We start from the raw sequence: 18,515 nt of genomic DNA on the forward strand, positions 1-18,515 counted from the left end.
ATTGCCAAACATTTACAAATGAAATGGTAATATTCGCAACTGCAAAAACTGAAAGGAAAACATACATTTTGTGCCTTTTTACTCATCAATAACATCACATATTTTTGCACATTATCAAATTTTAATAGAGCATCTACAATTTGGTAAAAGCACAGATTTGAGATGATACACAAACACAACACTGAATCTTTAGTTATGAGTAACTAATGATATTGTACAAAACCATCTCTTAATTTTAGATAACAATTCCTCAATTTACATATAAAACAGGAATGGTAACAGACAATCAACCTTCCTGATACGACATTAATAGAACCCACATTGAAATCCTTATTACAACTGATCTACCTAGAATGCTCAGCCACCACTGAATAAAGCAGAATAAAAACAAATAACTGATATGTTAATGCAACACAATATCACATCATAACTTCACAATATCTCAAAAGCTATAAATATATGAATATCTAGTTCAGTGCAAATAAAATATAAAAACTCTAAGTTTTGGAAAAATATAATGAAATCTATAAAAAAATAAACTTTTTCCATGTCTTGCATTAACAATCATAAACAATGCCATGGTTCACGAGCATTTTTTCTAACTTACACCCTACTGCAGAAACCCGTGAGAATATGAAAGTGGGAGTTGAAAATCAAATTGCCAATAATCAAGTGTGTGTGAGCCAGTCTGCCACCCAAAACACAACATACAAAAAAACCCAACATGAAAGCCATTACTTTAAAAACTGGACATTTTACTCTCACCTGACCATATGCAATTTCTGTGTACCTGGGGTCAGGTTTGTAAGTGCCATCAACACTCTGTCTATATTCTGCACAACGCAGGAATATGCTAGACTACAGAAACCAAAAAACAAAATCTTGTTAATGGAGAAAAACTGCCATACATAGCCGACTGCATGAAAAGTCCAAGTTTTCAAATACCACATAATGATTTAAACCAACCTTAAAAGATACTTATACCAGTAGGATAGTACTTTTATCCAACCTTCAACTTGCCAACTCATTACATCAAAGTTAAGTGATTACATGAAAAGATTAAATAAAATACAAGGAAAATACTTCTATAAGAGTAGTATTAAATAACTTCCCAATTAATTTTGTTCTAAAAGGGGTTCTCAGACTTTAATATCTAAGCATATATTATCTAATAGATAGTAACTTTTGCCTGATAAAACTAATATTGCTCGCATCCTTTTAGCAGAGAATACCAATAATATGTAGCCCCCAATTAGGTAATATTCGTAACCAAAGAACTACATGTGAAATTAACAGAAAATCTAAGAAATCATACCACTTAAGTATGTATGAAGTCACCAAATTATATCGTTTCCTTGGACAACAAATGACTGAAAAGGAATATCATACTTTATGGCAAATTAAAACAAACTCAACAAAATACAATAATATTACCTTCTGTATTGGCGGTAAACGTTTGGATTCTTTATGCACAGCATCTAGCATTTCTACATGCATGGCTACAACTCCAGGAATCATCTGGTGTAGTGATTTGATATGCTCCTCTGTTGAAAAAGCATTAAATTAATTAATTTCTGCTGCCATCACAAGATCATGATCAGACCTCAAATACAGATATTTTACAGCTTATTCCAGAATCCTTAATGATCTATTTAATACAAAAAATATATTTCACTTTGTTACGTGTTTCCATGAGCGATTGTTAATCGTTCACAATGAGGCTATAATTGAACTTTTAGCTAGCACAGGTCTGACTGAATTTTCTAAATCACAAATAAATTTCTTACCTGTGACATTTCCTTCGGTACAAACTTTATCTACAAATCGGGAAACAAATCGGACAACACTAGCCTCCCGGTCACTCTGCTCCTGGTCTTCGAAACCTGATTCAGCATCTAAACTATCACTTTCAGCCATGCTAAAAAAAAAAAAAAAAAAAAGAAAAATAACCCTCCAATAAACTTCAACATTTACATAATGCAAAATAGAGTACTGTATAATACAAGAATAGTAATAAGTAATAATTCATAAAATTCCTCGCAATAAAACCCATGTGGCACCCTAGCAGTACCAGCTGAACTCGGTTGAGTCCCTGGTTAGGCTGGGAGGAACGTAGAGAGGAGAGGTCCATTTTTTTGTTTCATTTGTTGATGTCAGCTACCCCCCAAAATTGGGGGAAGTGCCTTGGTATATGAATGTATGTATGTAAAACCCATGTAAATGCATTATAAACATAGAATGACTTGCATCATTTTCAATGTATTTATAACACTTGTGTGCAGTACTGAACACACGAAACAAAACCACCTGATTTTAAGTTTATGCATTATGTGGTTTTCTTTATTGCTTTCTTTTAAGGTTTTTCTTCAGAAGAGGACTCCGTCTACTCCATTTGCTTCAAATATCAAATATGTTATTTTGATAATAAAATAGATTTTTGAATATACTTACCCGGTGATTATAATAGCTGCAACTCTGTCGCTCGACAGAAAACTCTAAGGTAAAACTCGCCAGCGACCGCTACACAGGTTGCGGGTGTGCCCAACAGCGCCATCTGTCGTCCAGATACCCAGTACTCAATGTAAACAAAGACTCAATTTTCTCCTCGTTCCACTGCGTCTCTATTGGGGAGGAAGGGAGGGTCCTTTAATTTATAATCACCGGGTAAGTATATTCAAAAATTTATTTTATTATCAAAATAACATTTTTCAATATTTAACTTAGCCGGTGATTATAATAGCTGATTCACACCCAGGGGGGTGGGTAGAGACCAGCAATATATGTTTACATTATTATGAGCTAAGAGTTTTTATTTCATTTTAGAAGTTATCAAAATAACAAAAACAAAATAAATAGGTACCTGGTAAGGAAGTCGACTTGAACAATTACTCTGCCTTTTTAAGTACGTCTTCCTTACGGAGCCTCGCGATCCTCTTAGGATGCTGATCGACCTCTAGGATCTGAAATATCAAGGGTTGCAACCCATACAACAGGACCTCATCAAAACCCCTAATCTAGGCGCTTCTCAAGAAATGACTTTGACCACCCGCCAAATCAACCAGGATGCGAAAGGCTTCTTAGCCTTCCGGACAACCCAAAAACAACAATAAAAAACATTTCAAGAGAAAGATTAAAAAAAGGTTATGGAATTAGGGAATTGTAGTGGTTGAGCCCTCACCCACTACTGCACTCGCTGCTACGAATGGTCCCAGAGTGTAGCAGTCCTCGTAAAGAGACTGGACATCCTTAAGATAAAAAGACGCGAACACTGACTTGCTTCTCCAATAGGTTGCGTCCATTATACTTCGCAGAGATCTATTTTGTTTAAAGGCCACGGAAGTTGCGACAGCTCTAACTTCGTGTGTCCTTACCTTCAGCAAAGCTTGGTCTTCCTCACTCAGATGGGAATGAGCTTCTCGTATTAACAGTCTGATAAAATAGGATAAAGCATTCTTTGACATAGGCAAAGATGGTTTCTTAACTGAACACCATAAAGCTTCAGACAGGCCTCGTAAAGGTTTAGTTCGTTTTAAATAGAACTTAAGAGCTCTCACAGGGCATAAGACTCTTTCTAGTTCATTTCCAACCATATTCGATAAGCTTGGGATATCGAACGATTTCGGCCAAGGTCGAGAAGGCAGCTCGTTTTTGGCTAGAAAACCAAATTGTAGAGAACATGTAGCCGTTTCAGATGAAAATCCGATGTTCTTGCTGAAGGCATGAATCTCACTGACTCTTTTAGCTGTGGCTAAGCATACCAGGAAAAGAGTCTTTAAGGTGAGATCTTTCAGAGAGGCTGATTGTAGCGGCTCGAACCTGTCTGACATGAGGAATCTTAGTACCACGTCTAAATTCCAACCAGGTGTAACCAAACGACGCTCCTTCGTGGTCTCAAAAGACTTAAGGAGGTCCTGTAGATCTTTATTGTTGGAAAGATCTAAGCCTCTGTGACGGAAGACTGATGCCAACATGCTTCTGTAACCCTTGATAGTGGGAGCTGAAAGAGATCGTTCTTTCCTCAGGTATAAGAGGAAGTCAGCTATTTGAGTTACAGAGGTACTGGTCGAGGATACAGATACTGACTTGCACCAGTTTCGGAAGACTTCCCACTTCGATGGGTAGACTCTAAGGGTGGATGTTCTCCTTGCTCTAGCAATCGCTCTGGCTGCCTCCTTCGAAAAGCCTCTAGCTCTCGAGAGTATTTCGATAGTCTGAAGGCAGTCAGACGAAGAGCGTGGAGGCCTTGGTGTACCTTCTTTACGTGTGGCTGACGTAGAAGGTCCACCCTTAGAGGAAGAGTTCTGGGAACGTCTACTAGCCATCGAAGTACCTCGGTGAACCATTCTCTCGCGGGCCAGAGGGGAGCAACTAGCGTCAACCTTGTCCCTTCGTGAGAGGCGAACTTCTGCAGTACCTTGTTGACAATCTTGAACGGAGGGAATGCATATAGATCTAGATGTGACCAATCTAGGAGAAAGGCATCTATATGAACTGCTGCTGGGTCCGGGATTGGTGAGCAATATATTGGGAGCCTCTTGGTCATCGAGGTTGCAAAGAGATCTATGGTTGGCTGGCCCCAGGTGGCCCAAAGTCTCTTGCATACATCCTTGTGGAGGGTCCATTCTGTTGGAATTATTTGTCCCTTCCGACTGAGACAATCTGCCATGACATTCAAGTTGCCTTGGATGAACCTCGTTACTAGTGATATGTTTAGACCTTTTGACCAGATGAGCAGGTCCCTTGCGATCTCGTATGTCAGTGAGTGGGTCCCTCCTTGCTTGGAGATGTACGACAAAGCAGTGGTGTTGTCCGAGTTCACCTCCACCACCTTGCCTTGAAGGCGAGACCTGAAGCTTTTCAAGGCCAGATGTACTGCCAGTAGCTCCTTGCAGTTGATATGCATTGTCCTTTGACTCGAGTTCCATATTCCCGAGCATTCCCGACCGTCTAATGTCGCGCCCCAGCCTACGTCCGATGCGTCCGAGAAGAGAACGTGGTTGGGAGGCTGAACAGCCAGGGGCAGACCCTCTCTGAGGCTGATACTGTCCTTCCACCATGTCAGGCAAGACTTCATCTTCTCGGAAATGGGGATCGAGACCGCTTCTAGCGTCTTGTCCTTTTTCCAGTGAAATGCTAGGTGATATTGAAGAGGACGGAGGTGTAGTCTTCCTAATGACACGAACTGTTCCAGGGATGATAGCGTCCCTATCAGACTCATCCACTTCCTGACTGAACATCGTTCCTTCTTCAGCATGTTCTGGATGCATAACTGGGCTTGGCTTGTTCTGGGGGCCGACGGAAAAGCCCGAAAAGCTAGACTGTGAATCTCCATCCTTAAATACACAATAGTTTGGGATGGGACCACTTGTGACTTTTCCATATTGACAAGGAGACCCAATTCCTTGGTCAGATCTAGAGTCCACTTTAGATCCTTCAGACAGCGACGACTGGAAGAAGCTCTGAGAAGCCAGTCGTCCAAATAGAGGGAGGCTCTGATGTCTGCTAAATGAAGGAATTTGGCCACATTCCTCATCAGCCTCGTAAACACAAGAGGAGCTGTGCTTAGGCCAAAGCACAGGGCTTGAAACTGGTAGACAACCTTTTCGAAAACGAATCTCAGAAAAGGTTGGGAGTCCGGGTGGATGGGGACGTGGAAGTAGGCGTCCCTTAGGTCTAACGAGACCATCCAGTCTTCCCTTCTGACCGCTGCTAGAACTGACTTTGTGGTCTCCATGGAGAACGTCTGCTTTGTGACAAAGACATTCAGCGCACTGACGTCTAGCACCGGCCTCCACCCTCCTGTCTTCTTTGACACCAAGAAGAGACGGTTGTAGAATCCCGGGGTTTGATGGTCCAGGACTTTGACTACCGCTCCCTTCTCTAGTAAGAGAGACACTTCCTGTTTCAATGCTCGTCTCTTGTCTTCCTCTCTGTACCTGGGAGAGAGATCGATGGGAGACGTTGCTAGAGGGGGTTTTCGTACAAACGGGATCTTGTACCCCTCTCTGAGCAACTTCACAGATTGTGCATCTGCGCCTCTCTTTTCCCAGGTTTGCCAGAAGTTCTTGAGTCTGGCTCCCACTGCTGTCTGAAGAAGCTGGCAGTCAGACTCTGCCCTTAAAGGACTTGGTTCCTTTCTTCTTTCCACGTCTCCCTTCGGCACGAGCACCTCCTCTGCTGGAGGCTCTGCCACGAAAGGGCGGAATAAAACGGGACGCTGGAGTGTCCATCCTTGGTCTAGCTGACAAGGTAGGCAAAGGGGTGGCTTTGCGAGCAGAGGACGCAACAAGATCGTGAGTATCCTTCTGTATCAAAGAAGCGGCAATTTCCTTAATCAGGTCCTCTGGAAACAGGCACTTGGAAAGAGGAGCAAACAGAAGTTCGGATCTCTGGCATGGTGTAACTCCAGCTGAAAGGAAAGAGCATAGGTTTTCACGCTTCTTAAGGACTCCGGACACAAAAGATGCAGCAAGCTCATTAGAACCATCACGTACGGCCTTGTCCATGCAGGACATAATGAGCAAGGAAGTCTCCTTCTCCGTCGGAGAGATCTTTCTGCTTAGAGCTCCTAGACACCAGTCTAAGAAGTTAAAAACCTCGAAGGCTCTAAAGATACCTTTCAAAAGGTGGTCCAGGTCCGAAGATGACCAACATATCTTTGAGCGTCTCATGGCTAGGCGGCGGGGAGAGTCTACAAGACTTGAGAAGTCGCCCTGGGCAGAGGCAGGAACTCCCAAGCCGAGAACTTCTCCCGTGGCATACCAGACGCTCGATCTAGAAGAGAGTCTAGCAGGGGGAAACGTAAAAGCTGTTTTCCCTAAACTCTTTTTGGACTGCAGCCATTCTCCTATCACCCGCAAAGCTCTCTTGGACGAGTCTAGTAAAGGCAGGAGTGGTTGACGGCATGCCTAACACAAACTCTGACGGAGGAGAACGCGGAGCCACAGACACAAACTGGTCCGGAAACATCTCTTTGAACAGGGCCAAAAATTTCCCAAAGTCCAAAGAGGGTTGCGTAGACTTAGGCTCGTCCAGTTCTGAATGCGGTTCATCTACGTGTGCAGCACCATCATCATCAGAAAGTCCCTCATCCGAGAACTGATGAGGGAACGGCAACGGAGTGGGTAACGGCTGGTTAGCCGAGTTCGGTCGAAACGGGTGCATGCGTGACTGAGCCGGACGCAACATCATGGAACTGCTGCCCAGTCTGTGAGCTGGCAACAACCATAGCAGCGCGGGGACGCACAGCGTCTACTCCAGACTGTCTAGACTGATGTGGGTGAGCAGTGGCAACCACACTGGGTTGCGGAGGTTGACGCACCGCGTCAAAACAAAACAACTCTGACGGTTGTTGAACCTCACGAACGTCAACGGATACCTCCGTGCGTCGCTGAACGTCAACATGCGGCTGGCAGATCACACTGGAACGCATGGGTGGCGGAACTCTCTCAACTGGAGTGCGTGAGAAGGTTACCTCAGCGTCCCCAGGAAGCACAACCGATCGTGTGGGTAGTTGTAGGCAAGGAGCTGCACTAGCTGGTGCAGCAGCAACCTTCTCCGCACGAAAGTCCTGCATAAGCGACGTTAGTTGAGACTGCATGTCTTGCAGTAAAGACCACTTAGGGTCTACAGGAGCAGGTGCGGCGACAGACGGTGTAACTGTCTGAAGCGGTACCGCTTTGCCTCTCTTAGGAGGTGAGCAGTCATCGGATGACTGCAGCGAGTCCGAACTGACCCAGTGGCTACAGCTGGGCCGTTGGACTTGTGCGGAAGGGACCGACTTGCGCTTTAACGGTCGTGAGACCTTGGTCCATGGTTTCTTGCGAGAAACACCTTCCGAAGACGAGGTATAAATGGGCTCTCTCGTCTTTGTTAGGCAGGGGCGATCTTGGGTAGATACGCCCGATACCACGGAGGGAACGTCTGTTCGCTGATTAAAGCCTCTCGAACCCATTTGTCGTACGACATTGCTTCTCCCCTGGACTTGGGAGCTTGCAAGAGGTCCCGGACTAGGAGGACGACAGGCACGAACAGACAAACCCTCAAGCGCAACACTATCCACAACACTATCACTCACTTTAACACTTCCCACTGCACTTTTACACTTCAGCTCCTTCACATCCGCCATGAGCTGATTACGGTCACTAGCCAGGGACTCAACTCTCTCACCCAGAGCTTGGATGGCACGCATCATATCAGCCATCGAAGGTTCCTGAGTGCCAGAAGGGGGATTAGGAGCAACCACTACAGGGGAAGGAAAAGGTTGTGGGGCATGAGGAGAGGAAATGTCAATAGAACGAGAGGAACTTCTCCTAACTCTATCTCTCTCTAGCCTACGTGTATACTTTTGGAATTCGATAAAATCAAATTCCGAAAGCCCAACACACTCCTCACATCGATCTTCCAATTGACAGGTTTTATCCCGACAATTGGAACAAACAGTGTGAGGGTCGATAGAGGCCTTCGGAAGACGCCTTGAACAGTCCCTAGCATTGCACTTCCTAAATTTTGGGACTTGTGAAGGGGCAGCCATTTTGAATTGGTCAAAGGGGAATTCAAAAACTATCAAAAAGTCATCAACAAAGAATCCGTAATCAAAAAGAGTTCAAGGATTTGTGAAGAGAAAGCCTGCACAGCGAAAGCTCAAAACTAGAATAATGTACTTCACCAATTAGTTGTGAAAACAAATCCAGTTTAGCAACAGCGAGTAAGTACGTCTTGTCGGTAGCACGACAGAGAGAAAATTGAGTCTTTGTTTACATTGAGTACTGGGTATCTGGACGACAGATGGCGCTGTTGGGCACACCCGCAACCTGTGTAGCGGTCGCTGGCGAGTTTTACCTTAGAGTTTTCTGTCGAGCAACAGAGTTGCAGCTATTATAATCACCGGCTAAGTTAAATATTGAAAAACTTGAATTACAGTATAGAAATGTATTTAATAGATGTACAGTACACCCGTGTATTCAAACAAATAATTTGATGAACATGACACAAAAGCAAATCATGAATGAAAAATGCTCAGACATATTTCTATGGCATAAACCTACTATTAATACAGTATTAATAACCTTGACAAGTTTCAAGCAAATAGATTTTGTATGAATAATTGTAGTATAAAAAAAAAAATATGTTTTGCAAAGGACATTCAAAGTTTGGAAACACCTGTATCCTACTTTTTTGTATTGAACTGTGTTATTTCCTGGTATAAACTGTATCCAATAACAATGTATGTAATTTTCACATAGTGTCGTATTAAAAAATAAAAACAGCGAATAAGTAATCTTTCCCATTGTTTTCGATTATAAGTTGAAGGACACTACCGTCTATGCTTTCCAGATTAGCTGATTAAAAGCAGTTTCATTTCCTAAAAGAAACAAAGGTTAAACTAACATTCTATCATCATACATACATAAATATACCAAGGCACTTCCCCCAATTTTGGGGGGTAGCTGACATCAAACAAATGAAACAAAAAAGGGGACCTCTCCTCTCTATGTTCCTCCCGTTCTATCATGCTTTGGAAAATAGTTTTATTTAATACTTTTCTCTCATATTTTATTTACTATCAAGTTTAATGGCTTATCAAAGTTTGCCAGAGTTTAATCCATGTTGCAGATGCATGATAACATGTTATTTTCATTAGTAAAATAAATTTTTGAATATACTTACCCGATAATCATGTAGCTGTCAACTCCGTTGCCCGACAGAATTCTACGGGAGGGATACGCCAGCTATCACTATACTAGAAGGGGGTGTACTCACAAGCGCCACCTGTGGCCAGGTACTACAGTACTTGTTGTTGACGCCACCTCACTTTTTCCTCGGTCCACTGGTTCTCTATGGGGAGGAAGGGTGGGTCAATTAAATCATGATTATCGGGTAAGTATATTCAAAAATTTATTTTACTAATGAAAATAACATTTTTCAATATTAAACTTACCCGATAATCATGTAGCTGATTCACACCCAGGGGGGTGGGTGAAAAACCAGTGTACAAGACTAAAGGATAGCTAAGTATCCCGTATTTCATATAATCAGTTATCCACAATAACAATGAAATAATAAGTACCTGGTAAGGAAGTCGACTTGAACCGTTACTCTGCCTTTAATAAGATCGTCTTCCTTACTGAGCGCAGCGTTCCTCTTGGAAGGCTGAATCAACTCAAAGGTGCTAAAGTATACAGGGCTGCAACCCATACTAAAGGACCTCATCACAACCTTTAACCTCGGCGCTTCTCAAGAAAGAATTGACCACCCGCCAAATCAACAAGGATGTGGAAGGCTTCTTAGCCGACCGTACAACCCATAAAAAGTATTCAAGAGAAAGGTTAAAAGGTTATGGGATTATGGGAATGTAGTGGCTGAGCCCTCGCCTACTACTGCATTCGTTGCTACGAATGGTCCCAGGGTGTAGCAGTACTCGTAAAGAGACTGGACATCTTTGAGATAGAATGATGCGAACACTGACTTGCTTCTCCAATAGGTTGCATCCATAACACTCTGCAGAGAATGGCTCTGTTTGAAGGCCACTGAAGTAGCCACCGCTCCCACTTCATGTGTCCTTACCTTCAGCAAAGCAAGGTCTTCTTCCTTCAGATGAGAATGTGTTTCTCTAATCAGAAGCCTGAATAGTAAGAAACTGAGTTCTTAGAACTTGGAAAAGAAGGTTTCTTGATAGCACACTATAAGGCTTCTGATTGTCCTTGTAAAGGTTAAGACCTTTTTAGATAGTACCTAAGAGCTCTAACTGGGCAAAGTACTCTCTCCAGTTCATTCCCCACCAAGTTGGACAGGCTTGGGATCTCGAACGACTTAGGCCAAGGACGTGAAGGAAGCTCGTTTAGCAAAAACCGAGCTGCAAGGAACATGTAGCCGTTTCAGATGTGAAAACAATGATCCTGCTGAAGGCGTGGATCTCACTTACTCTTTTAGCTGTTGTCAAGCACACGAGGAAAAGTTTTTAATGTGAGGTCCTAAAAAGAGGCTGATTGGAGAGGTTCAAATCTTGATGACATAAGGAACCTTAGGACCACGTCTAGATTCCAGCCTGGAGTGGACAACCGACGTTCCTTTGAGGTCTCAAAAGACTTAGGGAGGTCCTGTAGATCTTTGTTGGTGGAAAGATCCAAGCCTCTGTGGCGGAAAACCGCTGCCAACATACTTCTGTAACCCTTGATCGTAGGAGCTGAAAGGGATCTTACTTTCCTTAGATATAACAGGAAGTCAGCAATCTGGGTTACAGTGGTACTGGTTGAGGAAACTGCATTGGTCTTGTACCAGCTACGGAAGACTTCCCTTTGAGACTGATAGATTCTGAGAGTGGATGTTCTCCTTGCTTTGGCAATCGCTCTGGCTGCCTCCTTCGAAAAGCCCCTAGCTCTTGAGAGTCTTTCGAAAGTCTGAAGGCAGTCAGACGAAGAGCGTGGAGGTTCGGGTGTACCTTCTTTACGTGAGGTAGACGTAGAAGGTTCACTCCTAGAGGAAGAGTCCTGGGAATGTCGACCAGCCATTGCAGTACCTCTAAGAACCATTCTCTCGCGGGCCAGAGCGGAGCCAACCAACGTCAGCCGTGTCCCTTTGCGAGAGGAGAACTTCTGAAGTACCCTGTTGACAATCTTGAACGGCGGGAATGCATACAGGTCGAGATGGAACCAATCCAGCAGAAAAGCATCCACGTGAACTGCTGCTGGGTCTGGAATCGGAGAACAATACAATAGGAGTCTCTAGGTTATCGAGGTAGCGAACAGATCTATGGTTGGCTGACCCCACAGGGCCCAAAGTCTGCTGCAAACATTCTTGTGAAGGGTCCACTCTGTGGGGATGACCTGACCCTTCCGGCTGAGGTGATCTGCCATGACATTCATACCGCCCTGAATGAACCTCGTTACCAGCGTGAGCTTTCGATCTTTAGACCAGATGAGGAGGTCCCTTGCGATCTAGAACAACTTCACGAAAGAGTCCCTCCCTGCTTGAAGGTGTAAGCCAGGGCTGTGGTGTTGTCAGAGTCCACCTCCACCACTTTGTTAAGCTGGAGGGACTTGAAGTTTATCAAGGCCAGAAGAACCGCCAACAACTCCTGCAATTGATGTGAAGTGTCCTTTGCTCCTGATTCCATGTTCTCGATCATTCCTGTCCGTCCAAAGTCGCACCCCAGCCCGTGTCTGATGTGTCCGAGAGGAGACGGCGGTCGGGTTTCTGAACAGCCAAAGGTAGACTTCCTTGAGAAGAAAGCTGTTCTTACAACACGCGAGAGAAGATCTCCTCTCTTCGGAAACAGGAACTGAGACCGTCTCTAGCGTCATGTCCTTTATCCAGTGAGCAGCTAGATGATACTGAAGGGGGGGAGGTGGATTCTCCCTAACACGATGAACAGGGCCAGCGATGAAAGTGTCCCTGTTAGACTCATCCACTACCTGACTGAGCATCGGTTCCTTCTCAGCATGCTCTGGATGCATTCTAGGGCTTGGAAGATCCTTGACCCCGACGGAAAAGCCCGAAAAGCTCGACTCTGAAGATCCATACCCAGGGAGACAATGGTCTGGGATGGGATGAGCTGAGACTCCTCAAAATTGACCAGGAGGCCCAGTTCCTTGGTCAGATCCATAGTCCATCTGAGAATCTCCAGACAGCGACGACTTGTGGGAGCTCTTAAAAGCCAGTCGTCTGACGGAGCCGGACACAAGATCATGGTACTGCTGCACAGTCTGTGAACTGTCAACCATGGGGAAGCGAGGAAGTACAGTGACAACCCGAAGCTGTCTAGACTGTCTGGGTCGTACAGACAACTCCTTATCGGGTTGCTGAGGTTGCCGCACTGCGTCACAACAAGTCACTTCTGCTGGTTGTTGAACGTCTTCCCAGTGACACACTGACTCCGTAAACAAAAAATCCTTTAACAAGGACTAAGCTTAGACTGTATGTCTTGCAACACAGCTCAAGGTCTATGGGAGCAGGTGTGGTAACAGACGGGGTTAGTGACTGAAGTGGAACCATTACCTTCCCTGGAAGCATGTTATGCTTAAATAAAAGTCCATAGGAGGCTACGCAGCTAAAGGCTCCTCTCCAAATGACAGAGTCCTCAAGGGAATATCAGAAGGAGGGAGAAAAGCACTTTCTCATCTACAGGGACCATATCCGAGAAAAGTTAAGTTCTCTCAGTGAGGGTTTCAATGGTGCAAAAGCAGCAGACTAGAAGGCAACATTATGAAACTGCTTGACAGTCTAGTGAGTTGGCAACAACCAAAGATGTATGACTGAGAAGCATGCGGTAAGGTATGCAGAGCATGTTGTATGCAGAGCATGCTGTATGCAGAGCATGCTGTATGTAGAGCATGTTGTATGCAGAGCATGCTGTATGCAGAGCATGCTGTATGCAGAGCATGCTGAATGCAGAGCATGCTGTATGCAGAGCATGCTGTATGCAGAGCATGTTGTATGCAGAGCATGCTGTATGCAGAGCATGTTGTATGCAGAGCATGCTGAATGCAGAGCATGCTGTATGCAGAGCATGTTGTATGCAGAGCATGCTGTATGCAGAGCATGCTGTATGCAGAGCATGCTGTATGTAGAGCATGCTGTAAGGTAAGCAGAGCGTGTTGCATGGCGTTTAACATTTCTCAGAAATTCCATGACCAGTGCTAGAGTGCTTCATGCATGCTTGCATGGGGTTTTAATATCAACATAATATTTACCTTACATTCATAACTCATGATTCATTTTTGTTTTGAAGATATTTTGCCATATTTTGCGATATTGTTAAAAATATATTGCACGGAATACATATATATTTTTATATAAGTAAGACAAATAACCTCCATTATCATAATGTTTGTGTAGGCATACATGTATATGATTACAAATGCAAGTTATGAAAGTAATGAGGTGTTATTATTGTCATTTGTTATTTCTCAAGTTGAGGAGAAAGTGGCAGATGCATGCGTTGAGGTGGCTGACTCATAGCATGAGGTTGCTGCCTCAAGGGTTGCGCTTGCTGAGTGGTTGGCGGATGAGCAGTAGCAAGTTCCTGAGGAACGAGTTGAGGTTCCTGAGGTGTGAGCTGTGAGCGATGAGGTAGTGGCTGCGCAGAACACAGTAATTGTCTTGCGAGTTGAGGTTCCTGAGGCGCAAGGCTAAGGTGTTGTGCTTGCCTTGAGGAGGGTTGAGCTCGCTGCAGCGAGAGCTGAGGAGACTGACTCATGGATGGGAGAGGTTGTTGTACCTCAAGAGAGTGTTGCCTCACTGGTGGAACTGCAAGTGGAAGCGGAGGAAGTAAGGTATAAGCTTCCTGTTCCCATTGCTGAGGTTGCCTTAAGGAAGGCGGAGGGAGCTGCACACCACTGGAAACAGTAAACTCAGAACGTGGTAAGGTATCCTGAGGAGCCTCAACATCGTACGCCTGGCAGGCAGTACTGCGGTCAGGCGGAGCGATCGCAGGAGGAGGTGTAACCTTCTCAGCCTGACACTCACGCATCAAGACCGCAAGTTGTGACTGCATGGACTGCAGTAGAGTCAACTTGGGGTCGGCAGACACTAAGGTCTGCTGAGGTAAAGCCTTAACAGCAGAGATCTGTTGTGGCAGAACCTTACTCCTCTTAGGCGGAGTGCAGTCACCTGAGACTGAGGAGAGTCAGAGCTAACCCAATGACTGCATCCGGGTTGTTGAACTCTAACTTCGTACGTCTGGCATAGGTCTGGACTTTACGTTTAAGAGGTCTTGAGACCTGAGACCAGCGTTTTCTCCCCGAAATTTCTTCTGCAGACGAGCAAAATAAGGGCTCAATCGTCTGCGGGTGGGAGTGACGGTCTCTTAAGACACGCCCGCAACCACCGAGGATACTTCTGTGCGCCGATCAAGGCCTGCCGAACCCTTTTGCCCTTCGACATTGCTTCTCCCCTGGGCTTGGGAGCTTGCAAGAGGTCCCGGACTGGGAGGACGACTGGCACGCACAGAAGTACCCTCACGCACAACACTGACACACTTTGCGCTAATCACTTATCACTTTGATTTTCTGTTTGCACTTATTTCACTGAACTCGAAACTTTAAGTGGTTTGTACCTGAAACACGCAATTCTATCCTTTCTCAAAAGTTAGTAATTGCGAAAACAGAATTACAATGTAACAGAAAAATCTAATGAAAGATAAATAATTCAGTGGCTGGAAAGAGACTAAACACTAGATCAAATAAACTACGTTTAAAATCTCTTACCGCATAAAGCTTGAGAACAAGAAAAACTCTAGAAACGTTTACCTTCTTCCCCTAAAGAGACTAGGGAGAAGAGCAAAAACGATAACAACGTTACTCGCTTGAACGAAACGTTTATCCTCCTCTTTCTCCCTCCGTCTCTATCTCTCTCTCTCTCTCTCTCTCTCTCTCTTGACTTAGAACCTGAGAGAAGAGCCCAATCATATATATCGTTAAAACATATTATTGTTAAAGGAAAATATTTCCCAAAATGAAAAGTTCCTTTGTAGAATTAAAACCATTAAGTTAAGAAAGAATGAACAAAACGCTAGACACGGTTACTCTTACTGCAACGTGACACCGTGAAAATTCTCTCTCTATCGTAACGATAGGGCGCAAGTTGAACGTTCTGAAACGTCAACAACTGCAGAGACAAAACAAAACGTTAGTTCAACTTTGAAAACAGTACGAGACTATCAAAGAAATTCTTTCAAAAACATTAAAATAGCATAATATGTTAACAGGTAAAACCGAAATGACGGGCTCAATGTTAATTAACTTCGGTACAAGAAAAGACCGCCTACCATTAGGAAAGGTCGAATATATAAAAATTAATTTTAATAATTTTATAATAAAAGGAAGTTAATCGAAGAGGCCTATAAAAGGCGGAGAGATATAAAATAAATCTATAACTTTTGTTAAGCAAAATTAAGAAAGAGAGTCTATACTCTCTTAGACACCAACACTTCCATCTAAGGGAAGGGTCGGCCATTTAAAGGTGAAAGAGAGTTCATACTCTCTTCGTCACCATAATAAAATTAATTCCAAAAGCTAACTAAGCTAATATAGAAGTTTCTAGTATAGCGAATAGCTGCAAATTTTAGAGAAATACTTCACCAAACCGTGAACAATACTCCAAAATCATAAGCGTATCCAAGAACGTCTTGCCGGAAGCACGACAGAGGAAAAAGTGAGGTGGCGTCAACAACAAGTACTGTAGTACCTGGCCACAGGTGGCGCTTGTGAGTACACCCCCTTCTAGTATAGTGATAGCTGGCGTATCCCTCCCGTAGAATTCTGTCGGGCAACGGAGTTGACAGCTACATGATTATCGGGTAAGTTTAATATTGAAAATTATAATTTTTAGGTGCATTGTGCTTGATTGTACAGCTTAGGAAATTACTAATTTTTTTTTCAATATATTAAGTAATTTATGTTCCATTTGATTTATATTTCATAAACCAAATATAGTACACCATCTTGCACTTACTGTAAACATAGGAATTTTATATTAGCTTATATAAGATCATGTTATAAAAAAACAATTTGTTTATCTTTCCCTCCAGTTTCGGACAAAACTTCGCCCAATTCTAAAAAGCTTAGCAGCTATGAGCATTATTTTTCCACCTTCAGCTACAGTTTTTTTTTATATTTGGGAGTATATATCCTTTATCTTTTTCCAAAGCAAATATACTCCAATTTGTAACATAATTACAGCAATTATTTACTACCATACAATGAAAGCTGTTATAAGATTCGATTGTTCATAACAAAACCTGTTTTTCTGTTCAGTTTCTATTGTGGCTGTATGGTTTACGCCATGATTATAACATCACTAACAATGCTTTCTTTTACTTTTTTACATTAATAAATTATCTAAAACTACAACTTATCTATCAAAAATTCGTAACTTTAAATTTTTGGTATAAATCAAAGCATGAAACAAAATTATTTTATTCATATCTTCAAAATTTTTTTCATCAAAGCTTCATATATCGGGGCATTGGTGTATAGCAAATTAGAAAAAAAAAAAAAATACTGGAAATTCATAATTACAATAAAGCTTTAATATACAAGAACAAATTTTTGCATGTCCAAAAAGAATTTCATTTACAAAAATTATCAGCTAATTTCTAAAAAAAATGTTAAAAAATATAAGATTTCAAAAGACACTTACCTGTTTGTTATACTATTACTGGCAGTATCTCGTTCGTTATAAGTTCTTCGGTGAACAGCAGCATTAACATCTATCGGAACTCTCAAGAACACCATTCTATTGGCATAATGAATGGCTTGGGAATAAAGTGTCGACTCCTCTTGCTCTACTAATTCGCGCTGTTTTTCTGAAGAAAAAAAAAACAATTTTAGTAATAGATTTATTTCTATATTCACCTGATGTTCCTATTACTTTCGTCTCTGGAAGTTTGGTTTGTCAATGTTATCATTTCAAAATTGAAACATTTCCTGTGTGTATTCTTTCCAATATACTAATGCCTAGTAGAGTAATTGGACCAATAAGATTTACCAATATTATCCCTTTTACCCCCAAAGGACGTACTGGTACGTTTCTCAAAACTCATCCCTTTACCCCAATGGACGTACTGGTACGTCCTTAAAAAACTGCTATTTACATTTTTTTTTCAAATTTTTTATAACTTTTTGAGAAACTTCAGGCATTTTCCAAAAAAATGAGACCAACCTGACCTCTCTATGACAAAAATTAAGGCTGTTAGAGCAATTTAAAAAATTTATGTAGCAAAATGTGCTTAAAAAAAAAACCCAGGGGGTTAAGGGTTGGAAAGTTCAAAATAGCTGGGTTAAAGTGCTGCACATGTCATATCATTTTCAGTCTTGGAGTCAATAAAATTCCCTAAAGGCAAAACAATTCCCTATCCTCTTGATGCCACTAGTCAGTGGGTAGGGGGGTGGCCATGTATATGAATATCAGGCTAGTATGAAGACAAAAATCTCTTATTAATCAAGAGTTCATTTATTTCTATGAGCCTATCCTGATGTTCATATTCCTGACTCCCACCCTAGTGGTGGTGGATAGCCACTGAAGTCAAGTTATAGGACACTTCATTTCCTATAATCAACTAAATGCCCGCGACTTGTTTATAGTCTAGGTTTTTAGGTACTCTAAACTCAAGATTATCATGTCTAGATTTTACTTTATCAGCTAATTATTTATTTACATAAACAACTGATTATTGGGTAATTACACACAATTTTACAAAATACGACAAATTAAATTAAAAAGATTACAAAGCATCCCCAAAATTAAATTAGAAATTTTATTTGACCACATCCACAGCAGGCCCTAAAGCCCAACAATCATGATACATAACACAGATTAGGTATGCAATTGAGGTTCCTCTAAAATGCTTACCAAAGTGAGATTTTAGCAAAAATAGTGACGTAGCTGCAATTCTTTTATCATGCTCCCTAAGTTTCAAATCTTTAAATCTATTTAAATTTAATAATTTGAAAGCTTCTTTGACCAAAGAGTAATACTAAAGGCTATTGCAGTCGTGGACAGGTCATGATATATTT

At 42.4% G+C, this 18,515-nt stretch overlaps 1 protein-coding gene across 1 annotated transcript in view; it reads right to left on the reverse strand.

The window, feature by feature from the left end:
- Sbf (SET domain binding factor) overlaps window positions 1-18,515 on the reverse strand; it is a 219,630-nt gene that overhangs the window by 92,356 nt on the left and 108,759 nt on the right. Inside the window, exons 18-21 of the mRNA XM_068392627.1 lie at window positions 17,140-17,305; window positions 1,788-1,918; window positions 1,435-1,544; window positions 766-858 (exon numbers count right to left, since the gene is read on the reverse strand). Coding sequence (XP_068248728.1) covers window positions 766-858; window positions 1,435-1,544; window positions 1,788-1,918; window positions 17,140-17,305 — 500 coding nt within the window. The remainder of the gene's footprint in view (window positions 1-765; window positions 859-1,434; window positions 1,545-1,787; window positions 1,919-17,139; window positions 17,306-18,515) is intronic.

This window comes from Palaemon carinicauda, chromosome 1, assembly GCF_036898095.1.
Source record: "Palaemon carinicauda isolate YSFRI2023 chromosome 1, ASM3689809v2, whole genome shotgun sequence".
Taxonomy (NCBI): Eukaryota; Metazoa; Arthropoda; class Malacostraca; order Decapoda; family Palaemonidae; genus Palaemon; species Palaemon carinicauda.